Source organism: Dermacentor albipictus, chromosome 8, assembly GCF_038994185.2.
Source record: "Dermacentor albipictus isolate Rhodes 1998 colony chromosome 8, USDA_Dalb.pri_finalv2, whole genome shotgun sequence".
Lineage (NCBI taxonomy): Eukaryota > Metazoa > Arthropoda > Arachnida > Ixodida > Ixodidae > Dermacentor > Dermacentor albipictus.
The window spans coordinates 102,239,668-102,267,449 of NC_091828.1; the positions used below are offsets into that span (position 1 = coordinate 102,239,668).

The window sequence follows — 27,782 nt, forward strand, 5'->3', positions numbered from 1 at the left end:
ACTCACGGCAATTTCCGCTGTTCGTTTGCAGCAACTATTTTGCACTCTCTAATGCAGTCGTATATTTCATCAGGTGAGATCAGACAAAATGTAATTGCGCTCTGTTGCATAACGTCAGCCGTTGCGTCTAATAAACCTAACAAACATAATTTCTCCTCACTGCAGCAGTGCAAGAAAGTCTGCTTGGAAGGATGCTGCAGGGCAAACTTTCCAATAGAAAAAATAAATAAATAAAGCGACAAAGAGTTCACCTCGGTAGCGTCAAGCGCTGTGGGCCCATTAAAGCCCCTACATCCACACGTAGCGCGTGGATGGAGGGGCTTCAGGCCCATGAGCTCCGTTTCTAGGGTGGATAACTAACGGTGTGTCCACTGCAGTAGACGCGCTTTTCCACATTACACGCGTCTCATGCGCTCCAATTTAATTACGCGCGCACAAACACGCTCACAAACCGAAGCCAGCTGCGGTTGGCGGAGAGCCAAGCTCGCGCTGGTGGCCTCGTGACAGAAGCGCACCAACCAGGGCCCTCCGCGACAAAAAGAAAAACAAACAAAGAAAAGGCGCTTTTAAATACAACTAACGGACGCCGGCAGCGTTCCATTAGTGATCCGGTAACGTTAACGACCTGTCGTCCCATCATTTGCCGACGCGTTAGTCTGCGTGGCAGGTCCAGCAGGTGCTTGGGGGCTTCCTTCGCCGGTCAACTCGGGCGGAGACTCCGCCGCCGACCGAGACCAACCGACGGCGTTTGTACGCGGCCATCTTCACGAACTGGCTGCGGCGACGAAGACGACGATTAACGACGCATCCGCGCCACGCCAGACCAACCAATCAGCCATCGCCAGCGCGTTCCGGCCAAGTGTCTATAAGCGTTGTTCCTGCCTCGGAGGGTGCCTGTGGAGCTCGAGCTGCTGCATTCGTACCCGGACTTTGCCGAGAAAGAAACAATGTCGAAAGTTGCGGTGATGCGACCCCGCAGTGAGTATTTACTTGTTCTACGTTCTTTCCGTGTCTTGTATAGCTGCCGTTCCCCCCACGTTCCTTTCATTTTACGATCGGGAAGACTTAAAAAGAAGTGTTTCGTCCGTGTTGCCAGTTCGGAGATGGCCGGGCGAGGCCTCGCGGTGAAGCAAAAGAAGTCTTTCGCGTCGATTCCATATACTGCTAGGTTTTTTGCCGAACTTGTTCTCGAGTCTTGTTTGTACGTTTATAAAAAAGGGATGAGCCGATCGAGTCGCGGAAAGGACATGCAATTGGCATTTTAGCTTGGTGGCCTTATACGAGACACGTAGTACTTAGCTCTGGCGTTCGATTTACGTTGATGGTCGGATAAGTCATCTTCACGACTGTTGATGGCTTTTTTTTTTCGTTAATTGTATTGCTTGAGCTCGTTGTTAGACAGAGTTCTTTTTTTAATGTTCACCAGCAGGGGATCTGGCACGAGTTTTAGTTGGTTTCGCGGAGGATTTTCGTAGTGAACATAGCTCGCGTGCGGTAATAGAACGTGGCCATCTAGTAGGCCACGTACTTACGTTCCATCATCGGGTGTGCCTCGATTGCAGGCAATTTTATGACCGGGCGTGTGATTATTGGAGCATTTATTTTAAGAAACCAGATATAAACAGTTAGTAAGTGAATTACAAGTGTAATTATTGCGACTTCTGAACACGCGGTGGAGATTTCCTATTCTGATGACTGACTTTGTCGGGTCTTGCCCCCGCGTTTTTCTTTTTTTTTTTGCTGTTTTGTTTCTCGCTTGCGTGAAAACGTTAGAAGTGAATTTGTTCTACCCGCTACTTCGCGATTTCGCCTTACGTGTTGAGACTTCCCCTCGGCAGTTACCACTGACTCAGGTCTATCACCTGACTATGGAGTCGCACTAATTGTCTACCGGGGACGTATTCCCGGACGGTCACTTTCGGAGATGTCACTTTCAGTGCCTGCTCTTTGGCTGTTGAGCAAAACCGATTGAGCTGACTGGCTGGTTTAGCGAAACCGTTCGAATCGTACACCGCGCCGTGTGCTACGTCACGCGAAGTATCGCCGAAATTGTGATCATCCGAGAATGCGTACCCTGGTCACAACTGACGAGTTGTTCTTCACTCCAATCCCCAGTTTATACAGCTGATATCTCGGTTAATATGGGAATTTGGCACTAAACCAGTTTGGCCAGCACGAAATTTTCGGCTGGGAATTTTCTCACTTTACAAGGAGATCCCCAAATTGCCGCGTGTATCTGTTTGTGCATGCGCGTGTCTGCGTGCGATCCCGTACTATTCCCCTCTGTGAAGGTACTGTGGAAATTGCAGTCGACTGTATGCATTCGTTGTGTGACCTTAGTAGGCCGCCTTTCAACGCATCTACTGCAATAGCTTAATAACAGAATAATTTCTTACGGGTCAACGAGCTCCATTTCTGCAGTGGATAGCTCTAGCGGTGTCCTGTTGAAACCACACCCGAAAAAAAATCGACTTAACCGATAGACCGAGATATCCGAATTCAATTTAACGAAGCTTTACTGTACATATGTATGTGCGGGGAAAAAAGTGCTGCCGAATGGAAGAGTAGAAAATGGATACGCCTTTGCAAAAACGGCGTAAGAGCAAAAATGCCTCCGCACTTGTTCCATTGCAAGGGGACGCAGTGCTCCCCTCCCCCACCCCCCGCGCTCTCTCCGAGGGCCGACTCCCGCTTTGCTATCGTAAATTTAAACATTAGTTTCGCAGAGGAAAAAAAAAATGTGTAGGTGAAGTGAACTCCAGCTGCTGTCCCCTATTTCTCTAAGCTAACACGGGGAGGGGAGCCCCTGGCTACAGCATTTACGTGGTCTCAGGCCAAAGTTATGCCTGAACTCGATCCTGACTCTTACGTTTTGTTTTTCTATTTTTGTTTTTGCTCTTACATCGATTTTGCAAGGCCGTGTCTATTTGCTTTCACTCGGCTCTGTTCGTGATTAAATTTTTTTTTCTCAGTTCGTGTGGATTGGCGTGAGTAGGTGCTTACTGAAAACACTACTGATGCGACGGAACGTCAATCCCCCCCCGCCCCCTCCCCCCTCGTATATATGCACAGTGAAGCCTCGTTAACTCGAATTTTTATATCTCGATGTACCGGTTCTTTTTCGACTTGAGCATTTCGAAAAGTTTCTACCCATTTGCTTTTTTTCCCCCCTATCTCGATAAATATTTGCGCCCGTGGACTCCGGATATTTCGAAAATCTTGACATCGGAATTACCGGGAATAAGGTGGCTATAACGTGGCGGTGTCGCCTTCGCTCGTTTTTTACCCGATGGCTATAATAGAGAGCTTTAGTTTAGGCGACGCAAGCGGCTTGCGTCCCCTAAACTAAAGCTCTCTATTAGCTCGCTAGCCGCAAGAGACACCGCGCGGCGCTCCCCGCTTATATTTCCCCCTTTCTATCACCGTCGCCCGCTTTTCTTCGGCTGTCACCGTGCGTACGCTATACGCTATGGATCGTTTAGCGTTCTGCGCATGTGAAGTAACGACCCACTGTATTATAGCGTACGCTGTTGTATAGCGTACGCTTAACTAAAACTAGAGACTTTTAGCGTGTCCGCTATTCCGGCAAACTGGGGCGGTTGGGGCGGATTACCGGATGGTCGGAGGCGTAAACGTGAGCGGTGAAGCCGACTGGTGGTGTAGAACTCAACCAGACAAATACAGAGCTAAAATTGCAGTAACCTACTTTATTCTGCTTCGCTGTTGGTGCAAATTTCGGCAGTGGCGTAATTGTGTTCACATTTACACCGCTGTCGAAATCTTACACCCCAGCTAAGAAGAATATAGTAATTGGCTCTGTGTTTAGGTGGTTGAACTTTGCGCCACCAATCTGGCTGCTCAAGTTTACGCCCCCGACCATCCGGCAAACCGCCTGCGCTTGCCGGAATGTCTCTACTGTCTACTGTCGCCTTCTTGTGGCCTCAGGCAGCAGCGGTGGGCTGGTGGGAGTCGGTGTTTTACAGCGATGCTTCTAGTTTGTGGGCATGTGCCATGCCCGCTTGTGCGCCGGGCTCGCACAATGTGGGCCGATCCCGGTGACAGTGCAGAGAAGCGGAATATAAGCGCACGGCGCGCTGCGTCTCTATATGGAGGCGTCAGGTGACATAATCGCTTGGCGAAAACGCCATCGCTTGGCGTATCACGTTTGACGCGATGACGCCATCAGATGACGTCGTCAGGCGATGCCAGTCACCTGACGATGCCGTTATACTCTCGCGCTTGTGTCTAAGTCGTACTTGTACGAATTTTTGTGACGCAATTCGCTTTGAGGAATTAAACTAGTTCGATGACGTACTTGGGCTTGGCGGGGGGCCTAGAGCAATGAGGATGTGACGCTGCAATTCCGCACGCGTGACGTACGTCGCTTGTGGTGCTGGTGCTCGTTTAACGTCGCCGAACGTCGGAAACGGCTTCGCTGTACATCCACTTTCACAGGGTGGAATGGAGGCGGACTTGTTTTCAAGTGAAGCTTGTGTTGACTCTCATGACTCTCACAAGTGGCGTTGTCTCGTGGTCACGTAAGCAAAAGCCCGGTTGCTCCCAAAACAGAGCAGTTGCGAGAAAGGGCGGTTTGACGAGTTGACAGCTGCGCCGGGGACGGAGCGCGAGTCATCGGCAAGGATTCCAGCTGCATAGGCGCGAGCTCACGCCACGCGCGCATCCAATCAGCCGTTTCGCTTCCGCCGGCGAGGGAAAGGGTTTTGCGCGCGCTGCGATGGCTTCGTTTCTGTTCAGTCTTGGAAAAAGGATGGGACGGCCACGCGGTGTGCGTTCTCCCGAGGATCGGGCAGCGTTCGACGAGCGGCGGCGAGAACTAGCCCGTGAAAGGGCTCGCCGATCCAGCCGTTAGAGCCGCTCGAGCCCAGGCAATCCGACGGCAACGAGATCGCGAGCTGAGGGACCGGGAGGCCGAAGCGATCCGGCACGGCTACCTATGGGTTACTTAACCGTGACGAATGTCGGGTGCATGCAGCACAAGCTTCGCTTACCCCCATTTTCCTTTAGGGGAACGGTTCGCGTCATTCGTTTTATGCGTTAGCATTAGTGTTGTCAAAATGGGGAAAAAAGCATGCGTGAGAAGTGTGGGATGCCGGTCACCAGAGAGGAGATGGGAGGGCTTAGAAGAGCGTGTATGTGTGCGTGGGTGTGTGTTATACAAGGTGATCATTTCAAGCTTTTTGGAATTATTTTAACATAGCCTGTGGCAGATAACATAATTCTAGTCTTTGAGGTGCATTATTCATAGAGGCGGACATTACTTGGACGAGAAATCGAAACACGTATTACTGTACAGCGTATCCCACCTATCATGTAACAAGATTTAAAAATGTGCAAATGCCACGTAGCTGGACATAACAAAGATAATGTTGTTTGAATACTCAGACTATTTTTTTTTTGCATTCGCCTAGTCTTCCTTTATTAATCAACCTCTCAAATATTATAGTTAGATGAAAAGTGTCAACGAGAGCATTGTAGAGCAAGGTGAAAAACTCCCGATACAGCTTTCTGTTTCTGAATGCGTGCCACATAAAGGTGTTTTTCCAAGCGTGAGAGAAGCCTGCGAGTACGCCTAAAATTGCCGCGCGACTCGCAGGCCAAGCTCGAGCCAGTCGATGCTTGCCTTGGGCAGAAAAGGAGCGATCCGAGAAATATTACCGTGGTGTTGCTGACTGACCAACCACATGTACATTTAATTCCTGACAACTCCGCCAAAGGGCAAAACATGAAACAACCGCGGCCACCAGTAGTTCTTTGACTCAGTAAACTCATTTACAACAATACGGTGCTAATTAAGTGTTTTCCTACGAAGACGAAGTTCTGACTGCGACCGCCCGGTCCGTGGTCTCGCGATCTCCCGTGGTCCGTTTGGCGCGACTGGGCGCGCGGGTGTAGCTCCGCCCCTCTACGCTGACGTCACGGCGGGTGACCAACAATGCCCCGCGTTCCTATTGGCCGAGCTGCCGCTGCCGAGCGCGCTGGGACCGAGGCTAGGCGCGCGGCCCGCGCCGCCTACCCGGGTCCAGAAGGAGCTCGTCCGCATCCGGCACCGGCTGGTCCCCTCGCTGGAGCGCGACCCAACCCCCCCGCCCGACATCGCCCCCGTTGCCCCCCCGCGAACGGCCCGAAGGCTGTTGTTCCCTCGTCGTCGCAAATCTGGGATCCCACAAACGTTCCTTGTCCCCAATGGAGACCGTCCCGCTAGCGAGGCCACGAGGCCGTGGTAGAGGTGAGCGCTGTTTTTTGGGTTTTTTTTTCCTCTCTCGATTTGCAGCTTCGTGGGTCGGTTATATGGGGCCTGCGATCCCACGATGACCTGCCCCCCCTGTAGGCTGCACATTCACCTCGCCAACTTCGTGAGCTGCCTCGTAAGCTACGGATATAGCGTCAACCAACCAGCAAAGAGCCCCCCCCCCCCCCAACCTATGTCCCCGATCTGTTGGCCCTCAGCGCGCGAGCCGGATTGAACGGACGGTTCACGGAAGTATTGGTAGCCCACAACGGGTGGGCGGGCGCGCTCCTCCATCCTGTGCGGACACGCGACCGGGTTCCTCGTCGCTCATTGGCTGCACGTGAGCCCCCCGTGCGTAGGCTTCGCTGCCGTGCACGGAGTTGGCGAGACGAAGCCGACCCAACGGCATCGCGCCGACGCGCTTGCCGATCTGCTTCGCGCCAGCTGCGGTGAGCGCGCCTTCCTCTCCCACTCCCTCGGATTCGGATTCGTGTGCGACGAACTGCGGACGATTGCGTAGACGAGCGCGTTGACCTCGTGCGCAACCGTCGCGTGAACCGGACAGAACCGGATTTGGGTCTTTGTCTGGTTCGCGCCAACGTTGTCGCGGTGAGCGCTGAAGATTTTCCGCCTCTTATGGGTTGTGTATATGCGAAAGCATTAGAGAGCTTTAGCTTAGGGGACGCAAGCGGCTTGCGCACGCAAGAACTAGGGTCGACGGCACTGCGCATGCGCAGACCCAGACGTATGGGTCTGGGTCTGCGCGCTCGTGACGTTGAGTCGCAGCCAATGGGAATTTAGGTGCCGTTTCTCAGCACAGACGACGCCGGCCTTTTCGCTCAGTGGGCCATTTGATGCTCTCGCATCGAAACAGTTTTAACGGTATTAGGTGACGTGGTGTGCAAACGGTTGTGTCGATGGCGCGAGCCTTATGCGAATAGGGTCCGACAAGAAGCGCGGGCGTCTTGATTGGCCGGCAGGGCCAGTGACGTGGCTAGGGGTTGCAGACCGGGCGCGTAAGCTCCTCCCCCGCTCCGAAATTTGTCTGTGTGCTGCCTGCCCGTCCCCATCTCCCCTTCCTGCAGATTCCCGTCCCCGGTCAAGTTCATGCTGCCCCCCCCAACCCTATCTCCGAAAAAATTTACCTGCTACGCCACTGTGCAATGTCAATCATATTGCGAGTTCGCGTGTGTACCTGATCAGTATTCAAGTGCTCGTGGTCAGGTCTGCGTTGGATGTCTCATCAGCCACTGTTTTCGAAATGCTTTAGGAGCTGAAAGGGAAAAAAATGTTCACCTGAGTGCAGAACAAAGCTATAAGAAAACCCAGACGGGATTCTCAGAATGGATTTCCTTGGTAGCTTTTTGCTGCATTGACCATTCTTTTCCCTTTTAATGGGCTTTCCTCCACCTTGCAGGTTTACGCAGAACTGCTTTGCTTCAGAACTTGTATTTGAATGAATGCTTGGAGATAGCCTTAAAATGCACAGTATCCGAGTTGTCTCCACTGCACCCAATTTCCGTCCAAACGGAATCGTATAAGCGGTCGATGCAGAGTTCGTAATGCAGTCGCGGCAGTATTTTGTAGTCGGTGTATGGCTCGTGTCACTGGCGCTGCACGTAGCATCAGGTTTTCCGCTCCGCATTGCGCCATCGGCGCTAGCTGCCCAGTGCCAGAGTCGTCGGCTACAGGATGCGATCTTTACAGCGCGAGCCACGTGGGCCCGCTCTGGGTATGTTCCGTACAGCCCCTATAGCAATTACATTAGAGACGTTTAGCTTGTACGCTAATCCGGTAAACGGGAGCGGTTTGGGCGGGTTACCGGATGGTCGGGGCGTAAACGTGAGCGGTTAAGCCGCCTGGTCTTGTAGAGCTCAACCAGACAAACGCATAGCTAAAACTGCAGTAACTCACCATATCCTGCTTCGCCACTCGTGCAAATTTTTGGCAGCGGCGTAATTGTGAACACGATTACGCCACTGTCGAATATTACCCCAGCAGCTAAGCAGAATACAGTAATTAGCTCTGTGGTTGTGTGGTTGAGCTTTGCGCCACCAGCTGGCGCCACCGATCGGCCCGCTCACCTTTACGCCCCCGCTAAACCGGAAAGCCGCCCGCGCTTTCCCGGATACCGGACACGCTAAAAGTCCCTATTGACACTCCAGGCGCATTTCTACCGTCGCCGTCGTCGTGAGGTCCCGTATGAAGTCCAAGGGCGATGAAGGCGTCGCCGCGCGCCGTATGCTCTATGTGCGTGTGAAAGCGCGGGGGGTTGAGCCGTCGACTGCGGCTCAATCTCGTGCACGGAAGACGGGAAGCGCACCGTTTTCCGTCGCGTGCAAGGCTTCGTGTAGAAGGGTAGGAGAGGGGGGGGGCGTTCTAGTGCGGGCGGCCGGGCAGCTGTATCTTGAATGCCGTCTGCGACGGGCACAGAGCCCGCGCTGCGCTGTGTGTTCGCGGCTTAGATCGCGTTGATGCGAGCGGCAGCAGCAAGGCCAATTCGCTCGCTGCTGCTGCCGCAATTCCTCAGGACAGCGTTTTGATAGCGAGTTCTTGTGGTCATCGAGTGAGGTGCGTTCATGTTTGCTTGTGCGCGCGCCTGACACCACGCTTCTTAATTTAGTTAGTATGCCTGTGTTTATATATGTGAATATGTGTATCGCAGCGTATACATATATTACGTATCAGTGGTTTCGAAAAGTTTTTCTACTGTAATTACTCTGGGAATAGGGTTGACAATATCCGACAATTAAAGAAAGATAAATAAATCGCTATACTGCTGTTGCGTTTCCAGTGGCAGCTGGCTGCACCGCGTCAGAACTCCGAACGGTACACGTGGGACGCTCCCCGGTCGTCGCAGGGGTACCGGGAGGAGGCAGCCAGGTGGCGCCCTCGGCGCTCCCCTACAACGGCACGACACAGGCTTCGTTCGCGCAGGCCATCTCGCAGAGGGTGGCGCCCTCTGCCGCTGCGCAACTGCGTGCTAACGCCGCCGCGGCTGCCGCCACCACCACCTCCTCCGTCACCAGCGCGAACGTGGTCGCCGCCTCGGCGGCCATCAACCACGGCGGGGGAACCGCCAACGGAAACGGGGCCCGCAGCGTGGCGCCCACCGAGGGGTCGCTGCCTGCGACGTCGCCCTCGCCCACGGGCACGGCTGTGCGCGGTCACGGCAACGGGATCAGCAGGGACAAGTCGCAGAGCGACGAGCTCAGGATTCAGGTGAGAAGGCCCGACCGTAGCGCTTCCGGTTCCGTGGGTATGCATCGAAGCGTGTCCTCCGAGATCGGGCGGCGCGCGCGCCGTTTGACGTCTCGAAGGCCACGCTCGAAGCGGGGAGGGGTGGTCGGTCGTTCACAGGGGGGAGTTGGGGGTGCGGTCACGAATGATCTCGTAGAGTTACTGTATATGCTACCCAAGGTAGCGTATACAGTATAACTTTAGGGTCTCGGGGGAGGCATGTGTCTGCTGCAGGCAAAATGTCCAGATATGCCTGAGCACATCATTCTACTGAGCATGGTTGATAGAGCACGTGGTCTATTGAGCAATATGAACCGATTAGCCTAGCAACACGTGCTTCTGTAATATGGTGCCAGGGCATTCGCCCCGCAAGACCCGTACAAAACGTCTAGAAGCGCTGGGATTGGAATTGGGCAGCAGTCCAGATAAGCAGGATAGAGTACTGGTGCATAAAAAAAGCGGGAATGTTGTTGTTAGAACCGGAGTAGTTGCAGGCTTAAGTAACCGTACTCTGCAGACGTTTTAATGAAGATGGAAAAGATCCAGGAGGGATAAGCAAAACGCTCGACTGCGATAGATGCAGCAAAACCTGATCGTATCGAGAAATCTAGGTATTTGTCGTGGCCCCGTTTCAAACGGGATGCCAATAAACATCATTGGAGAGAGAGAGGGGAAGCAGGAACTTACCACCACACCACTTCGGTTTACCAGTTTGGGCAATGGAGAGCGGAACATTTCGGAGCTCTCACAGTGACCAGAGCGTGCAACACTGTTGGGCTCTGAAGGAGGTCGAATTTTGCTTTCTCTCAACCGGTTAGGGAAAGGTATTTCCCTCATTTGTCCCTCCTCCTGCTCCCTCATAACAGTTGTGCGCTGCCATAAATTACTTTCCAGCGTGAAGGTGTACCTGCCGTTGTAGCTGCGCATGTTCTCCTAAAAGCAATATCTCGCGTTTTCGTTCAAAAGCGTCTGCCCGTTCCTTCATTCCGCTAAAGCGTTGTTAATGACCCAATCAGGCACAAACCCAGGGGGGGGGGCGTAATTAAGCGGCATACTTCCCCCCCCTCCTCACCCACGCCACCACTCCTCGCACACATTCCTAAGGCGCCACCAAATAAAACTTGAGACTTGACAGCTACACTCTCAAAACTGCTGCACCCTTTGGGGTGTAAATTTGTCCCACAACAATAATCATCTGCCTTGCTTGCGTTTCCTTTCCTGAAAACTCGGCGCTCTCTACTTTCCTGTCGAGAATGCTGTGTCACATTGATTACGCGCATGCCGTTCGTGACTGGGAAGTACCGGGCTCGCCGCGTTAGAGAAAGGAAACGCGGGCAAGACGGATGACGATTATTGTTGTGGGACAAGATAAGCCCCAAAGGGTGTAATTTTTTTCTAAGAGTGTATTCGGCGGTCAATATTTTACTACCTTTTCACTCCTTTTGGATGGCAGTAGTTATCGGCATCTCCTGGGGTGTGAAGGCCAGTTTTCACATAGGTTCGGTGCCCGCGCGATTAACTCGAGATGCATTCAGTTGTCACCACCTTTTCAACGGTCACGCGCAATGCTGTTGCTTCGTTAGTTCAACCTTCTCTGTTAGGCTGATCCAGGGACCAGGAAAGGGATTCGGTCCGTAGTCAGCTGGTCTGTATGCACAAGAAACAGTTGCGGCCGGAGAAAACGCCTAGTTGCGTTTAACTTGCCCTTTTGCTTCATTGAGACTTGTCCGCTATTCCGGCAAACCGGGGCGGATTGCCGGATCAGCGGGGGCGTAAACGTGAGCGGCCAGGTTGGTGGCGCCAGCTGGTGGTGCAAAGCTCAACCACCTAAACACAGAGCCAATTACTCTATTCTTCTTAGCTGGGGTGTAAGTTTTCGACAGTGGCGTAATTGTGAACACAATTACGCCGCTGCCGAAAATTTGCACCATCAGCGAAGCAGAATAAAGTAGGTTACTGCAATTTTAGTTCTGTGTCTGATTGAGCTCTACAACACCTGGCGGCTGCACCGATCCGGTCGCTCACGTTTGCGCCCACAACCATCCGGTAATCCGGCCAAACCGCCCCGGTCTGCCGGAATAGCGGGCACGCTAAAAGTCTTATTTCCTCGAGTGACGGCTCGCCGTGACGGTGGCAGTTTCTCGTAATCATATATGTACGCTTTGAGATAACCCCTGGACCGATTTTAATGAAATTTGTTGCATTTGAGAGAGAAAGTTAAATTAATTCTAGTGGCTGTTGGAAGCGGCATTACGATGTATCGCTTGAATTTTGTGAAAAAAAATTTCGAAAGTTCCAAGAAAGATAGACGCACGAAGTTTATAAATTAATAGCTTTCCATGAAAAATGTTGTCCCCTTTAGATGTAACATAGATACAATTCACAAAATTGTGATATTCTTTTTCCTTGCTGAGTTAGTTTTGCCAATTTTTAAATAAGAAATTGACAGTGTAACTCCGAAATTGGAAACCAACAGTCACCAGATTTTTAAGTTTTCTTTTAAATGCAATAAACCTCGTCAAACTTGGTGCCGTGGTTGCCGAGAAAAACGAATTCTTCTTTTCCATGCGTTTAGATGGGAGCACCCGAGCTAAAGCTTCCTCTTAACCCCATAAGCAATATGATTGTCACCGGTTACGTCGTCTGGTTTTTCCCTAATTGCACAGCCCTTTTCGTGCAAAATTGGCAGCTGGAAACAACAGTCGCAAGGAGTTGAGAAATTAAGCGCTCTACTAAGGGAGAGAGCCAAGGCAACAGCCAGACAGGAAGAAAAAGCGAATATTAACAAAGTTGACCGTTTATGAAAATCTTATTCAACATCAACATCTTAAAAAGGAAGTAGGGAAAACGCCACCGGAAGCGGATAACAATTCGGTGTGTTTTGAATGACGCTTCTACAGTTATCAGTCGAGCCGCCTGACGTAGTCACTTCTCTGCTGTGCTTATGTATAGGTGTTTTTCTGACCTTCCGCGGTGGGCGCAGTACGTCTATAACCGCAGCGTCCTGTGCTCTACAGGTTATACGGGACTGGCGGCGACGGATCGTTACGCAACTTCCCAAATAAGAATACGAGTCGATTGTGGCACTTCGTAGAGCATTGAACGAGGGATCCAAAAGAACTGTGATTGTTCCGCAAATTTATATTCCTCCTTTTGATGTGGTTTGTTTCCTAGTAAAGGAGAGGCGTATCTCACAGGTGTACCTGTGAGATATACTTTATTTCATTTCTCTTCTGCGGGTTTACGCGTCTTTATGGTGATTGACAGGCATAATTTTGTACGAATAAAGGTACCCGCCCCCCCCCCCCGTTTTCATAGAAAAGTTAACATGGGTTGCCCTCCCCCTCCCCCTAAATAGAATCGTGGGTACGGGCCTGGACCTAATCTGTGGTTAAGGCGCGTCAATAGTGCCTGATTTGTAGGCGCCTATGATTAGTCTATTTGAGATGACCATTCGTTGTACGTTGTTCTTTTTTGTCGATTTTGCTTATGATGGTAGCTGTTTATCGATACGATACGAGTTATTGAACTGATGCGTGCGCACACACATACATTGGGACGCTTTTAGCGACGGGCCCACGTCATTCCATTCCGCTTCCGTGTGCGCGCGTGTCATTGCATCAACCGCGCTGCTCGCAGGAGATCCAGCGGACTCTTCCGTCACACTTCCCGCGGCGGCCGGCGCAAGGCAGGCTGGGCCGGCCCATCCAGCTGACCGCCAACCACTTCGCCGTCGAGATCCCGGCCGGGAACGTGTACCACTACGACGTCGAGATCTTCTCCGAGACCCGCAAGGAGGTCAAGGTGCCCGAGAACCGAAAGTACCGCTGCATAAGCACCAAGATCAACCGCTTGGTCATCGAGCTGCTCGTCAAGAAGTACCGCCTCGACCTCAGCAACTGCGTGCCGGCCTTCGACGGCCGCAAGAACCTCTACACCCGGCGCGAGCTCAAGTTTCGCGAGCGCACCTTCACGGTCGACCTGGACGAGGACCAGCGGGTCCAGAAGTTCGTCGTCAAGATCCAGTACGCGGCCACCGTGAACCTGGACGCGCTGCACGCGGTCTTCGACAACCGTGTCAACACCGTTCCGCAGGAGGTCTTGCAGGCCGTCGACATCGTGCTGCGCCACGGCCCGTCCATCAAGCTGACGCCCGTCGGCCGGTCCTTCTTCAAGCCGCCGCCCCACAACGAGAACAACACGCTCGGCGGGGGTCGCGAGGTCTGGTTCGGCTACTACACCAGCGTGCGACCGGCCCAGTGGAAGCCTATGCTGAACGTGGACATGTCCGCCACGGCTTTCTACGAGCCTCTCCCCATCATCTCTTTCATGTGCAAGATCTTCAGCGAGGGCCGCCGCGAGATGACCGCGGGCGACTTCCGGGACCTGCGCGACTTCCAGAACGTCCGCCTCAACAAGGAGCTCAAGGGCCTGCGCGTCAAGGTGACCCACCTGCCGTACCCGCGGAAGTACAAGGTCATCCGCGTCACCAAGGAGCCCGCGAAGAAGCTCTACTTCAACATGGAGGACGGCTCCCGGTGCTCGGTGGCCGACTACTTCCAGAACCGGTACGGCCGGCTCAACTACCCGAACCTGCCGTGCGTGCAGACCGGCAGCGCGACGCACCCCGTCTACCTGCCGCTCGAGGTGTGCGAGATCGTCGAGGGCCAGCACTGCAAGAAGAAGCTCGACGAGAACCAGACGTCCGAGATGATCAAGCGGACGGCGCAGCCGCCGGCCAAGCGCTTCAACGAGATCCGCCAGTCGGTGCGCGACCTGGTCACCAGCAGCGATCAGTGTCTGCGCGAGTTCTCCATCAAGATCAGCACCGAGCCGACCCAGCTCAAGGGCCGCGTGCTGGAGCCGCCGTCGCTGGTGTTCGAGAACAACGCGGTGAGCAAGCCGCGCGAGGGGACCTGGGAGCTCCGGGGCCGCCACTTCTACAAGGCCGCCTCGCTGAGCCGCTGGACGCTGCTGAACCTGAGCCGGTTCGCGCAGCGCGACAGCCTCGAGAACTTCGCCAAGATGCTCGTGCGCGTCGGCCACGAGCTGGGCATGCGCATCGAGCAGCCGCTGGACATCGGCGCCGCCGACACCAACCGCAAGCCGGTCCGCTCCGTGCTGCTGGAGGAGCAGCGCAAGCAGCCCAACCTCGAGATGATCGTCATCGTGCTGGCCAAGAACTCCAACTACGCCGAGATCAAGCAGGTGGCGGAGACCGAGATAGGGCTTCGCACCCAGTGCGTCATGGACAACAACGTTGTGAAGAAGTGTAACGCCGCGCTCGTCACCAACCTGCTGCAGAAGATCAACGCCAAGCTTGGCGGCACCAACAACAGCCTGCTGTCGCAGGAGAAGCCGGCCATCTTCCAGAAGCCCGTGATCATCATCGGGGCGGACGTGACCCACCCGGCTCCCGGGGACAAGCTGAGGCCCTCGATCGCCGCGTGCGTGGGCAGCCTCGACTCCATCCCGTCAAAGTTCCATGCCTCCATCCGCATCCAGATGGAGGACTCGGCGGCCACGGCGCGCGTGGAGATCATCAAAGACCTCAAGGACATGATGAAGGACATGCTGAAGGCCTTCTACCGCGCCACCAAGCACAAGCCCGAGCGGATCATCTTCTATCGCGACGGTGTGAGCGAGGGCCAGTTCATGGAGGTTCGCAATCGGGAGGTGAGAGAAATCGCTTCTGCTTGTCGTCTGCCCCGGGGTCGGGCCAAATTGCTTTGCTATTTAGACTACGTCTCGCATGCCTCTCGGGAGGTGTTCATCCGCGCCGCGTCGTCTGCTCGACGTCTGCTTGATTTGCGGTATATATACATGACGTGCGCGCTGAAACGTCCGAACATGTCGCGCATACCGCTGTAACGTCTGATGCACCAAGTAAAAGCCGAAATCCTGCCTTTAATCGGTCACGCTCGGAGATATATGCTGCTGCGCAAAGATATATTGCCTGCGCACGCCTCGGTACCTCCGGCAGCGCTGCGAACGACTTGCGAGATTGAGCGTATGTAGCTACTGAAGTACTATAGCGCCAAACACGACACGAGAAGACGGACGGATGAGCGCTTACTAACAACTGTTGTTAGTAAGCGCTCGTCCGTGTCTCTTCTTGTGTCGTCTGTTTCGCGCTCTAGTACTTCAGTAACATGCACCAACTAGCCCAACAAAAAGTTCTGCTGGTATATGTAGCTCTCTGCCGCCGTGGCCCAATTCCCCGAGCCAAATCGAAGCGAGTTTTCTTGCTTCGGTTCTCTTCGCGCTGCGAGTCATTATATCTCTAGAAATGCGCTCTAGACGTCCTTCCAGGGTGCGGGAGTGGGTATATATTGCCACGTGCGTTTATTTCGGCTTCACCATTCACGCGTGTTATGCCACTTCTCTTGTCTACACGCGCAGCGACGCGCGCGGCGTCGTGGACGCGTTTCGAATATTACGCGACGCAAATAAGGTACAAATACGGGACCACCGCTTGCGCTGTGTCAGACCAGTGCCTCCTTTGTCAGAACCGACGAACGCCGTATAAGCGCGCTTGCTGTTATCGCCGTCACCGAATTGTGCGTTCGCTTGCTTTCGGGCAGATGTTCGCCGAATAAACTCGCAAACGGGACATCGCGAGGCTCAAGCACGGGGAAGGATGTAACCCCTTTGCCGATAGCGAGGCCGCCGATTCCCAGGGCAGCGACCGCGTGAAAGGAAGGTTTAGCTCGGATGGTCCTATCTAAATAGATGTAAAAGGAGAATTCGTTTTTCTCGGCAACCACTGCACCAAATTTGACGAGGTTTGTTGCATTTAAAAGAAAAACTTAAGGTCTAGTGACTGTTGGTTTCGAAGTTTTGATTGACAAAAATCGTAAATTATGCAATGAAATATGATATAACAATTATGTGAATTGCATCTAATCGTACATCGAAAGCGGACGGATGGCATATGTTAAAGATGAATCTAAATAAAATATAGTAACATGGAAGCTTAGAACGACAGAAAGCTGAGCTAGTTGGTAAGGATTCATTAATTATGCAAGAAAGGTGAGGCGTGCAGATGGCGTACGTGTTGCTCACTTCTCTTTTCTTGTGTCCTGTCTGCACGCCTCACCTTTTATGCATAATAGTAATATGGAAATACAGCTGTTGTAGAACCCTTGTACACAACGTAACAAATTCACGTAAGCTATTGATTGACATATTGAATTTGTCCGCTTTGAATGGATGCCGTTTACGGTATCGCGATATCTGTTCTTGATGCAGAGGTATTAGTTTATAAACTTCGTGCTTCTATATTTCTCCAACTTTCGAATTTTTTAATTCCTTTAACAACATTCATGTCCTAAATAGAAAGTCCGCTTCCAACAGTCACTAGTGTTTTCCTTTCTCTTTCAAATGCAACAAATTTCATTAAAATCGGTCCAGGGGTTATTTCGGACAAGCGTTTCTGCGTTTTACATGTATTTGAATAGGCCGCGTCGGAGTTGGGCCCGAGCTAAAGCTGCCTTTTAACGTGCGCAATTTGAGCATTGCTGTACGCTTGCCGCCGCTAGATGTGCCCTAGCAATGCGCATAAGCTCGTGACTAGCGTTTTTAGTTAGGTGCAGAAGAGCTTTGCTGAGGTCCCTTCCTTACTGGGTAATATGCTCGCTCGAAGCGTGGAATTGAAGCGTTTGTGTATAATAACATTCGTTAAATCTCCAATGCGCATTCTGGCCATGGGTACTTGCATTACTACGAGACATTTGCCCTTGCCACGAGATATTTGCAGTGATGGAACTAGAGCTGTCACTGTGCCACGTGGTGAAGCTGCAGTTGCACTACAACGACGCTGCAAGGCACTCGAGAGCCAGCCGGCCGGTGTCTCCACGCTTGCGATACCGAAGTTGGCTCCAGTTACACGCGCTGCGGAATGTCGAACCTCTGTCGCGACGAAGCCGCGTGCAACGTGAAAAATGTGTTCGTTATATCCGATATTCGTTATAAGCGTATATTTGTCGCCCGTTGCAGGTAAGCGCCATCCGGCTGGCCTGCCAGGAGCTGTCGCCCAACGAGACGTACGAGCCGGCCCTGACGTTCATCGTGGTCCAGAAGCGTCACCACACCCGGTTCATGCCGGCCAGCGACCGCGACGGCGTTGGCAAGTGCCGCAACGTGCCTCCTGGCACCACCGTCGACTCCGTGGTCACTCATCCGCTGGACTTCGACTTCTTCTTGTGCAGCCACTTCGGAATCCAGGTGCGGATGGGCGTCTTAGAAAAGAAAGAAAACACGTAACGGCTTCTTGGCGATAGCGGCGCTGTTCAGACTTGCGTAAACTATGGGGTGCGTTTTTTTGACCGAACACGAAACTGATGGCCGCCTGCTGCTAAAGGGATTGGGTGCACGCGTGCGTTTTTAAAGCGATGCTCCCGCCATCTCGTAACAAAAAAATAACGAGTGTCGTGGATCTCTATAGCCCGACCTGTCTTGACCTTTAAAAAAAATTTGATCTGCAAGTCTGGATAAGGCTTAAAAGGGTGCTCACGACGACTGCGGGAGGCTGCACGAGACGGAATTCTCGCCGGCGAACACTTTCCGGCGATAGTTTTTCACCTTCGCGGGACTCTGACGGCGAGAGCCAACGCGTTTGTCCGGTCCCTTGTCCGCATTCGTCCAGAGCCGGTTATCGCGAAATCTCGCGAACGTGAAACCAAAATCTAAAGTTGATCGTCCGACAATAACGTCCCCTGTATTTTAGGATATCCCGCGTTATGAACGGACCTCGACTATCAACAATTCATTGCCACGTGCTGTGTTATCGGCGTAACTGCGCTATCGCTCTTTGTTACATTGCAGAACGAACGCCCCGTTTTCCTACCTGCGCGACGAGCCATATCTCCCTCTAAACGACACCATCTTGTTCTCTCTCTCTCTCTCTTTTCTTAATTTTCTTTTCTCTCGCGACCGGCGCGTCGCAGGGCACGAGCAAGCCCTCGCACTACTACATAGTGTGGGACGACTCCAACTTCTCGGCCGACGACCTGCAGAAGCTCAGTTACTACCTGTGCCACACGTACGCCAGGTGCGCGCGCAGCGTGAGCATCCCGGCGCCCGTGTACTACGCCCACCTGGCCGCGTACCGCGCCAAGAACCACGTGATGAGCAAGGTGGACGTCTCGAGCTCCAGCAGTGACTCGTCCGGCGGCAGCGCCGACTCGGTCTCCACCAGCCAGTACGTGGAGGCCGTCAAGGTTCTGGACTCCCTGCAGACGGCCATGTACTTCGTGTGACTCGCCCCCCCCCCCCCTCCGGCAAGCTTGGTCGTCTGCTCGGAGGTGGGTGGACGAGACGAGTGGCGTCTTGGCGATAATCCCGATGGTCCGTATTTCATGTTGTTGCCATAGCAATTATATGGACAGTCCGGCGCATTTGTGCCGTCGCCGTCGCCGTGAGGTTCAAAATGAGTTCGATATGTTGAGGGTGAGCCGGCGAACGCGGTTCAGTCTCACGTGCGCGAGTGAGGAACGCGGCCTGGATGCGTGCCCTCTCCCGTGGCGCGCGAGGCAAGGGGGCGAGTGAGGAGGGGCGTTCTTCTCTCTTCCTCGATGTCCTCCTCGCCCGCCGCTCCGTACAGAGTGGAGACAACCGCGGCGTCTTCTACGGCGTCGGCCACGCGAATCGCGGACGCCGGGGTCACGGAGCAAGAAATATAGGAGTGGAAACTCCGCTGTTTGCGGCGACCAGAAAAGGTCACAAGCCCGCAGATATATTTTCATGCTGGCGGCGCCTGGCGGCATGGGAAGAAATTACCGCTGTTTCGGTTGCCAGGGCAACCGGTCGAGTGTTGCTCCCGTTCGGCCGCGCGCGCCTGACTTCTACCAGAGTCCTTGCATTTTTTTTTTTTACTCTGCTTCTACTGAGGGAACTCTCGCGCGCTTCTTTACCGCTTGTAGCCCGAAGAGCAACTGCTGCTACGCCTCAGCCATTTGAGCACAGTAAAAAATAAAACGCGTTCTCCATGACAGCTATAAAATGATACGTAGCTTCTGGTTGTAGCCAGGGCTATCTTGCTCCGTGGCGGGCGGTTTTCGGCTTTTTGCACTTGCGAAACTGATGGCTATCTCGTTCCTAATCGCTCATAGGGCGACCGCTTGTTTCTCGCTCTAGTGCTCACAGGGGTGCGCTTAGGAAGGATGCCGCCGTGCATGTGTTTCCGTTCCTTTTCTTTTTTATAAGACTCGCGAAAACTAGTTGCCCTAGCTGCTTGGCGATAAGAGGAAGATTAGCGGAAGTTTGCCACACGTGTTGCTTTTTTTGATGGGCACACAACAAAACAGTTTTCTTGAGTGCACGCACCTACGCAGTTCGGTTACGGCGTGCCCGCTGAAGCAAACACCCGTGTCGTCTGCTTTGAGCGGATGCCGCCGGAGTGAGCGCCGGGCGCTGCTTTTTTTTTTCCGCTGCTGCTTCTACGACGCGCCGCATGGTGCCGCCACTGCATAGGGTAGCGTCGGCGCATGCAACAATTGTGACTTTATCTGGTCGCCCGCGCTCGCTCGCGCTGACGGGAGTTTCACCTCCTATATGTCTTACTCCGTGGCCGGGGTAGACGCCTTGGGCAGACGCCGTATAGGGATGCGTTGCCGGCGCTCGTGTGTCTTGCAAACGGCCTGCGACGCGGCTGTAAAGTGCGCGCCCGCCCGGGCCTCATCTTCAAAGTGAACAGGGATGTTTGTAGAGCGCGCGTATTGCCGGTATAGCTTCGGATGCGCTGTGCTTTCGACGTTTCGTACGCGTTGAAGCGACAGACGCACGGAGGTCAATTGGCTTGCGGCTGCTGCCGCGATTCCTATCTCTAGCGTTTTCACAGACAGTTTTCCGCCGTCATCGAGCGACGTACTTTCATGTTTATCTGTGCGCGCGTGACACCGTGCTGGTTAATTTAGTTAAAACGCATTGACTGGCTAGTTGGTTTGAATTCATGATAGAATGTGTAAGCGCGAGTGAACAAGGACGTAGAAAGAAGCAAATGCTATCTTCGGCTGGTCGTTTCTGAGCACTCTGGAGCGCTCTCGCGAGCGGCGTCGTCTTCGGCTGGTTGAAAGAGGGTGCGCGCCCTGCGTTCGGCTGGTTCTTCTCGATTGCTCTCCTCCATCTTGGAGCGCTCTGAGGCGGTCCGAGCTCTGTCGTCGGAGCAGTCATCGAGATTGAAACGTCATCGCAGCGCCGCGTCGCTGCTGTTGGCGACGGCACACCGTAACCTTGGCAACCTTGGCCACTGCATGCTGGCGTCTCGACGAACGTTCGTCCCGCCGGCACGTCCGCTGGTTTTTCCGGCAGCGCCGGGAGCTTTGGATAGGCGAAACATCGGACGTTGGCAGTAGTCACGTGGTTTCGCATCAGCAATTTCCTCCTCCGAGAGCGAGTCGCACGTTCGGCTTGCGCGCTTGTCGCCTACCTTTGAGCTCGGGAAACGACAGATCTACCCGACTCTGCTTCGGGGCATACAGGCGACCAGTCGAAGATACCAAAAGACAGCGCGGTGCCCGTAGGTCTGTTTCTTTCTACGTCCTCGTTGAGTCATGCTTACATTCTTTCATTGTTAATTTAGTTAGTAAGCGAATGTTTACATGGTTATACGGCCTATAAAACTGCTATCTTTACTACGCACAGCTATCTACTAATTTGCTATCGCAATCGGTGTTTCGCCTTTTCGGCGGAACTGCGATTTGTTTTTTTGTTTTTTCATTTTCCTTTTTAAAGCGAATAGTTAAGGCGGAACTCAAGAACGTTCCGTGCATCTTGCATTGGGCGTGCACGGTGAAAGAAATACAGGCGCGTGGTTGTGGCGTGTAACATCCCCGGAACTGCTTCAGCTCAAACTCTTGCCTGCATGATAAGCTATAGATTTGCATAATAGCGTAATCAGTCGTCACGAGACAGTGACAAGACCGCGTTGCACCCAGCACTTGAAGAACCTATACGAGTTAAAGCGGTAATAGTCCCTCTGCCAAACCGTCGCCGAAAGATAAGGAAGTTAAGCGCAGCGCAAGTTTTTTAAAATGAATTTGGAGGTTATATGTGCCAAAACCACGCGATGTGATGGTTACGAACGTTAACTGCATGCAGTGTTAAGTGTTGCATTGTTGCGCGCAGCTTTCGGCGTGGTAAGTGAACGAGAAATGAAGTGATATCCGGGGCTCGCATTCTGTAATGATTCATTTCATTTTTTTTTTTTGCCCTTTCGCCACCCGCCGGAAAACTGCGTGCAACAGTGCACGTCACGATAACACCGCGTAGAAATGCGAGATGTTGTTCCTTCCGTGCAATTCTGTAAAATTCACTCGTAGTAAAGTGGTGGTTAGCTGCAAATGAAGACCGTTGAACACTTCTGGGCATCCGCAGTTATTGCCGCACTATATAGACTTCTGCTCGCCACTGCCTGTCTTGCTCGTTTTATCTGAGGAAACAAAGCTCGCGAGGGTTTGTAAAGATGACGTTTTTCTCGAGACTGTCTGTGACGGGAGTATGTATATGGTGATGTTGATTGCGCGTGCGTTGTCGTGCCGCTGCGCAAGAAATTACCATATTATGCCACTTGTGGTCCTTCCCGTTTCCCCAATGTTCTGACTATAGTTGTAAGTTGGTGCTTGCAGCATTGTGCGATTTGACGGTGTTCCGTGACGCTTCGTTGTTTCTGTATGCTCACTCCTTCTTTCGCCCTTCCTGAGGGCAGTTAGCATCCCCGTAGATGAATGAGGCCAAACCTCGATTTAACGAAAACTGATTTTGCGAAGTATTCGATTTAACGAACTGCTTCCAGTTCCCCGATGCAGTAAGCCTGTTGGCGTTAGAGACACCGAGGCAACAAGCTCGCAAATCGAGGGTCTCGCGCAACGTTTTTTTTTTTTTTTTCTGAGCGAGACGTTGCGAGTTCAGGCTTGTGCGCGTGAGCGCATTAAGCTAGGTGTCGGCGAATCGAAAGCACTTCGTTAAATTGGATAATATTGCTATAGCATTCATAAATAAACTGCAGAGGAATTGTTGCCGTTGCCGTGTTGTTTCGGATGGATGGATGCATGTTATGAGCGTCCCCTTTGGAACAGGGTGGTGGGTTGCGCCACCAAGCTCTTGCTACTATACTGCCTAATATTCCACCTAGGTTAAACAACGAAAAAAGACAAAGAAAACACTGTGAACTACCACGCCCAAATTTTCTGATCCCCTATTGCGAACTGTGTTTTTGTACGTCTCCGTTTTTTTTATCGTTTCCCTACTTTTATTCCACCAATCCTCCAATCGCCTCTTACTAGTGCCTATTGCGGACATGTTTACTTTTTCACTGCTCTCGCTGAACCCAAGGGCTTCAAGGAGGCCAGTGGTGCCTAAATCGACCGCTGGGCAGACGTCTTCACATTCTAATAAAACACGCTCCGTAGTTTCCCTAGCTTTACCACAGCAAGCACATGCTTCTTCTTCCTTCTTATATCTCGCTTTATAGGTGCGTGTTCTAAGGCATCCCAATCTCGCTTCGAAAAGTAATGAGCTTCCCTTTGAGTTATCATAAATGGTTTCTCTCCTGATTTCGTTTTTTCCTCTTAAGTAGTTACTCATGGCAGGTTTCTTTTCCATTGCCGCCACCCATGAGATTATTTCGGCCTCTCTGACTTTCCGCTTGACGTTCTTCGTTGCTGTGTTGCCCATCCTACAGGCCGCATACTTGCTGGTAAGCTTCCTAGTTCTCTTCCTCCACTGTGAATCAATGTTTTTCCTGTACAGATACCTGAACACTCTCCCAGGCCATTTACTTTCTTCCATATTCCTCAGCCGTTCTTCATACTCAATTTTACTGCGAGCTTCCCTCACTTCAAAATTAGCCCATGTCACCCTGCACACTTTCATTTGTAGTCTTCCCGTGAGCGCCCAGTGCGAGGCGACCCACTGACCGGATGCGGGCGCCCCCCCCCCCTTCCCCCCGAAAGCGCCATCTGTTTTCTCTAGGACTAACTGCTACGCGAAAAGAAAGGGTCAATACGAGAGTGCACCGGCGGCAGCTTCAGTCCCCAATTGTCCTCAGAGTCCTTGTCCGAACAAGGACTTTCGCTGAGAATACCCAATTTTTGAAATAAATTATACCATGTGTTTTGCGCTTGATAGCCTGAGTTGCTTATGCGCCATAAAGCCCAATACAATACAATAGTCCCAAGTTGTAGTCCGATCAAGCCCACGCAAGCAAAAATGGCGTCTTTTATATCGCTCCTGAAAAAGTTATTATGCTATTCGTACGAGTGTTTTAGGTGTTGCAGCGTTTACACGACTGCTTCCAAGTGTCTGCTTTGTAACGAAGTTCTCGATTTAGCGAAGCATTCTCGGGCCCCGTCGACTTCTCACATCCGTGTGTATAATCTGTTCTCGTGGTCGGTCCGAATTACGAACACGACCCTTCGTGGTAGCTTTTTTCGTAACCATGGCGTTGCTGTGGGCTCGAAGTCGCGGGTTCGTTGTCGGTCGCTGAGGCTGCGGTTTTGGCACATAATTAAAACACCAAAAAAAGGTGATTTTATTGGTTTTTTTAGTTACGAACGCGAGTACATATTATTCGTGTTCATAGGATCTCGCGCTCTGTATTTATTCATGCGTTCGGTTGGCACTGTCAACCGAGCTGGCCAAGCAGCATGCACAGAAACTCAGCCAGCGTTGGCCCAACATAACGGGTCCCTAGCGCTGCATAAGGAATTCGCTGCTTGACGTGTGTATAGGCTGTCTGTAGGCGGGCTCCCGAACCGTTGCTGAAAGGCGTGCTTGGAGCTCCCCGGGCTAAAGCTTTCTTTACGCATATAGGAATGGAGGAACCATTTTTGTCTCTGCAACCACGGCGGCGATATTTGTTTAGGTTTGTTGCATTTATCAAAGAGAGATATTATAGTAACTGTATAGGAGGCTTATCGATTCTCAATTTACCCTAGTAGTTATCTTGGGAAAAAAAAGTTGCAAGATTTTAGGAAACGCGGGCATCCAGTTCACGACTTCCATCGATGTATTATGCACCGATCTTATGCCACTAAATTCTGTGCCACCGATCTGTGCCACTAAATTTGGAGTGACGTTTGCAAAAATTCTCATAAACGTCGTAGCGGTTTCACGTAACCTGTCAATTCATACATCCAATTTTTCCACTTGTGATGCTCTTACAGATTCGTTTTACAGAACTGCGATATGTTCTTGGTGCAGATACTGATTTGTAAATTTTTGTAAAAAAAAGCGAATGTTCCGGCCCTAAATAAAATTTTTCCTCCTACAGTCACTAGAAGTTAGCTTTCTTTCGAATGCGAGAAATTCATTGAAAGCAGGCGCTCGTGTCACAAAAGCATTTCCGAGTATTACCCGTGTTTGAATGGGGAAATCGTATAGTTGGCCCCGCGCTAAGGCTTACGTAATGATCAATGTAAATTACGTAAGAGCTGCGTTCCAATACTCGCTGTGGACGGCAAAGTATAGACGGCTAAATGGACAGCTGCCATCTTAAGTCTCGTTCCGTTTCTCACGAAGGCGTCAAAGAAGACAAGCATCGCGAAGACGGCATTGTAGTCAACAACGATGCAGGCTACTTTTCCTGTCCAAACAAAATGGCGGCTGAGTAGTACACTTGGAAAGCCGACTGGAAGGTTTGTCTGCACACAAGAAAAAGTCAGACATTACCCCTGTTCCTTGCGCCCTGTGTCACATTGTGTTTTTCGTAGGTTCGCAGACACAATGACATAAAATGCAGGAATAATGCATGCTTTTCTCGAACTTTTTCTCGTCGCCGCGAGGTTGCGTCACGTCACGGAAGCGTCTTCTAGACGTCTTCTATACGTCTTCCAGACGGCTCGATTCGCCTCTCCTTAGCTGTCTACGTAGACTTGTCTCCGATGCTGGCCGGAATTGGAACACACCCAAGGGTAAGGCGGATCTACCGCATATTCTGTGGGCATGCTCGAAGGCCGCTTCTTTCGAGTGCCGCAAAAATTCAAAGCCGACATCAGTGGGAGACCCTGCTGTTCAGCTCGGACCAGCGAAACCAGGTCTGGGCCGTCCAGCTAGCCGAGGCAGCTACCGCTGAAACCCAGTATTAGGGATGGTCGATTAATCTTTCTTTTTATTCGATTAACGATTCAGCATTCCCCATTTTAGCTTTTAATCGATTAATCGCTTTCTATGCAGGGTTTCTTCATCGATTAAATGATTCATGATTAAATGATTAAATGATTCGCACCGTACTTCTGGAGCGTAGTACCCACGTTAGGCAGGGAAAGGGTTAGGAATCGCGTGAATGACACAGTAAAGAGGGTAGGTGTACTTCTAGAGACGGGTAAAGTCGTCTCGCGGCGGTGTGCACGTGAAGGCTGGCGTGTCGCATTCAGGGAGGGTAGTGGAAGTGGGAGGGCTGCCCCCGTTGTACTCGCGCCGTTGCACGGCTGCATACTGTCGCATTCGTGTAAAGGCGGCTACCTCAATAAGCGGGTGCTTAGAACGTCCGGTGCCTGCCGAGTGCATGGCCTCCGAGATGCGCGCGCGATCTCGAAGGCCACGGCGGGTGTAGAATATAGTTCCCTATAGTACACCAATCCAGCTGTGTGCCATCGATGGGTCATCGTGCATGAGCCGTCTAGATTCTTTTGATTTGTCCGAAGAGGCTGTCCTCTCTCGTTGTTTATCATGCTTTATTTCCGACTGCCTCGGCGTCACGTGCTATACACGTGATCGTTGCATTAGGGCACGTCGACGTGCGCACACGAGCGGCTGCCTCATATCGTACACATATTCTTCGAGTGCATTCTTTGAGTTCTCGGTTTCTGAAACTCTCTGTGTAACGTTTGCGCAGCGCTGCCGATCGGGTATATATCGATGTGGAATGACTGCCAACGAGAGAGTTCACACAAACCGTGCATGCCGCGAGTGCTGGATAAACTCGTGACGTCGAAGGTCGCGTTGCAAGCGGGGTGCGCGGCGCTAGAATCGGAGGGCTGAGATATGTCGCACTCTCTTGAATATAGTGCAGCAAAACCGTAGGAATACAGACTTCATCGATAACGTACATGGCGTAACTTGACCACAAGCGTGTCCACGTCGTCTCTGCAAAGTAGCTAGGGTACCGGAAGAGGATTATATATATATATATATATATATATATATATATATATATATATATATATATATATATATATATATATATATATATATATATATATACATAAAAAAGAGATTGCTGCAATTGACATGATGATCCAAAAGTGGAGCCAAGCCACCGGCATCTTAGGGTGGACACGAATATGCGTTAGCTCCTGGTGAAGCAAAGGAAACTCTTACGAGTTTAATATGGCTCAATTTTCCGTACAGGTCCTTCTCTACTGGCACGTTTACGTCGCTAGTTTTTAGGGTATACTCTGAATGTCTTGTCTTATTTTATCGGCGATCGCGACGTCAGTATTTAGGCCAGTGTTAAAACTGTCGCCGGAAACTAGTTTTTATTTTCCAATTAGTCTTCCATTTGCGTTCAGAAAGCTATAGAGCACTTGAGCTGTGCAGCGCACTTCAGCTCTCGGGGCTCTCTTTCAGAGGTGAATGGTGGCTGACGCTGGCTTCACTTCTGCTGGTGGCTTCACAGCAGACGCTGGCTTCACTCCTGCTGGTGGCGGCTCCTGTGGATACCACTATAGTAATTGAGGGAACCCGTGCTCTACACCCATCGATTTCACGTTTGCTGAACCACCCTGCGTGCATGCTCCCATAGAACCTAGCGCCAGAGTTCCCCTAGTATTTTTTTAAGGATACTACGGTACAAGGTAACAGAGCTCAGCGGAAAAACGCAACTACAAACCTCGTGCGACGACCCTTTCGTGAAGCGAGGCAAAAAAAAGAAAAAAGGGTTAATCCTCACGCAGTCTTCAAGGTAACGCGGTCGCCAACTGTACGTTGTCGCTTTTACACCCTTAATGGTTTATAATTTACAAGGTGTGACCGATTCCCACGCTTAAGGGTGCGAATTCCGGTCCATAGCTTACATATCTTACATAAGAATGCGAGACATAAAATCACAATTCAGTGTGTAAATCAGTTTAGAGTGTATATAAACGTGCATATTTTATGCATGTGCCGCGACAACAACTTTTGCATGTTCTAACTCTTCTCTTTCTGCTTCCTTCCAGCACTTTTTTTTTTCAGGTCTTCAGCGCTGAGACGTCCGTCTCAGCTTTCCTTCTTTGTGTGCTTTCTTTTTGTTTTGTTTTGAAAAGTGTCTTCTTTGTTTGAAATAAAAAAAAAACTTTTGTCTTTGCCGTAA

At 51.7% G+C, this 27,782-nt stretch overlaps 1 protein-coding gene across 2 annotated transcripts; it reads left to right on the forward strand.

The window, feature by feature from the left end:
* The first annotated feature begins 591 nt into the window (after positions 1 to 591).
* On the forward strand, positions 592 to 27,782 carry LOC135913716 (protein argonaute-2-like). Of its 2 annotated transcripts, none has more exons than XM_065446314.1 (6): positions 592 to 978; positions 9,045 to 9,472; positions 13,130 to 15,166; positions 17,489 to 17,716; positions 18,439 to 18,795; positions 27,649 to 27,782. In XM_065446314.1, exons 1-5 carry the CDS (start codon positions 948 to 950, stop codon positions 18,748 to 18,750), a joined length of 3,036 nt encoding a protein of 1,011 aa, XP_065302386.1. In that variant the 5' UTR covers positions 592 to 947; the 3' UTR covers positions 18,751 to 18,795; positions 27,649 to 27,782. The 2 variants fall into 2 exon arrangements, with proteins under 2 accessions (XP_065302386.1, XP_065302385.1); XM_065446313.2 differs by lacking the exon at positions 592 to 978 and adding an exon at positions 6,068 to 6,247.

What these genes read in the sequence shown, in the direction of transcription:
- LOC135913716 (XM_065446313.2), top strand. Translation starts at nt 6,205, where the DNA reads ATGGAGACCGTCCCGCTAGCGAGGCCACGAGGCCGTGGTAGAG. An exon ending in GCCACGAGGCCGTGGTAGAG is followed by an intron (nt 6,248 to 9,044) that starts GTGAGCGCTGTT and finishes TTGCGTTTCCAG; the next exon opens with TGGCAGCTGGCTGCACCGCG. An exon ending in GCGACGAGCTCAGGATTCAG is followed by an intron (nt 9,473 to 13,129) that starts GTGAGAAGGCCC and finishes CGCTGCTCGCAG; the next exon opens with GAGATCCAGCGGACTCTTCC.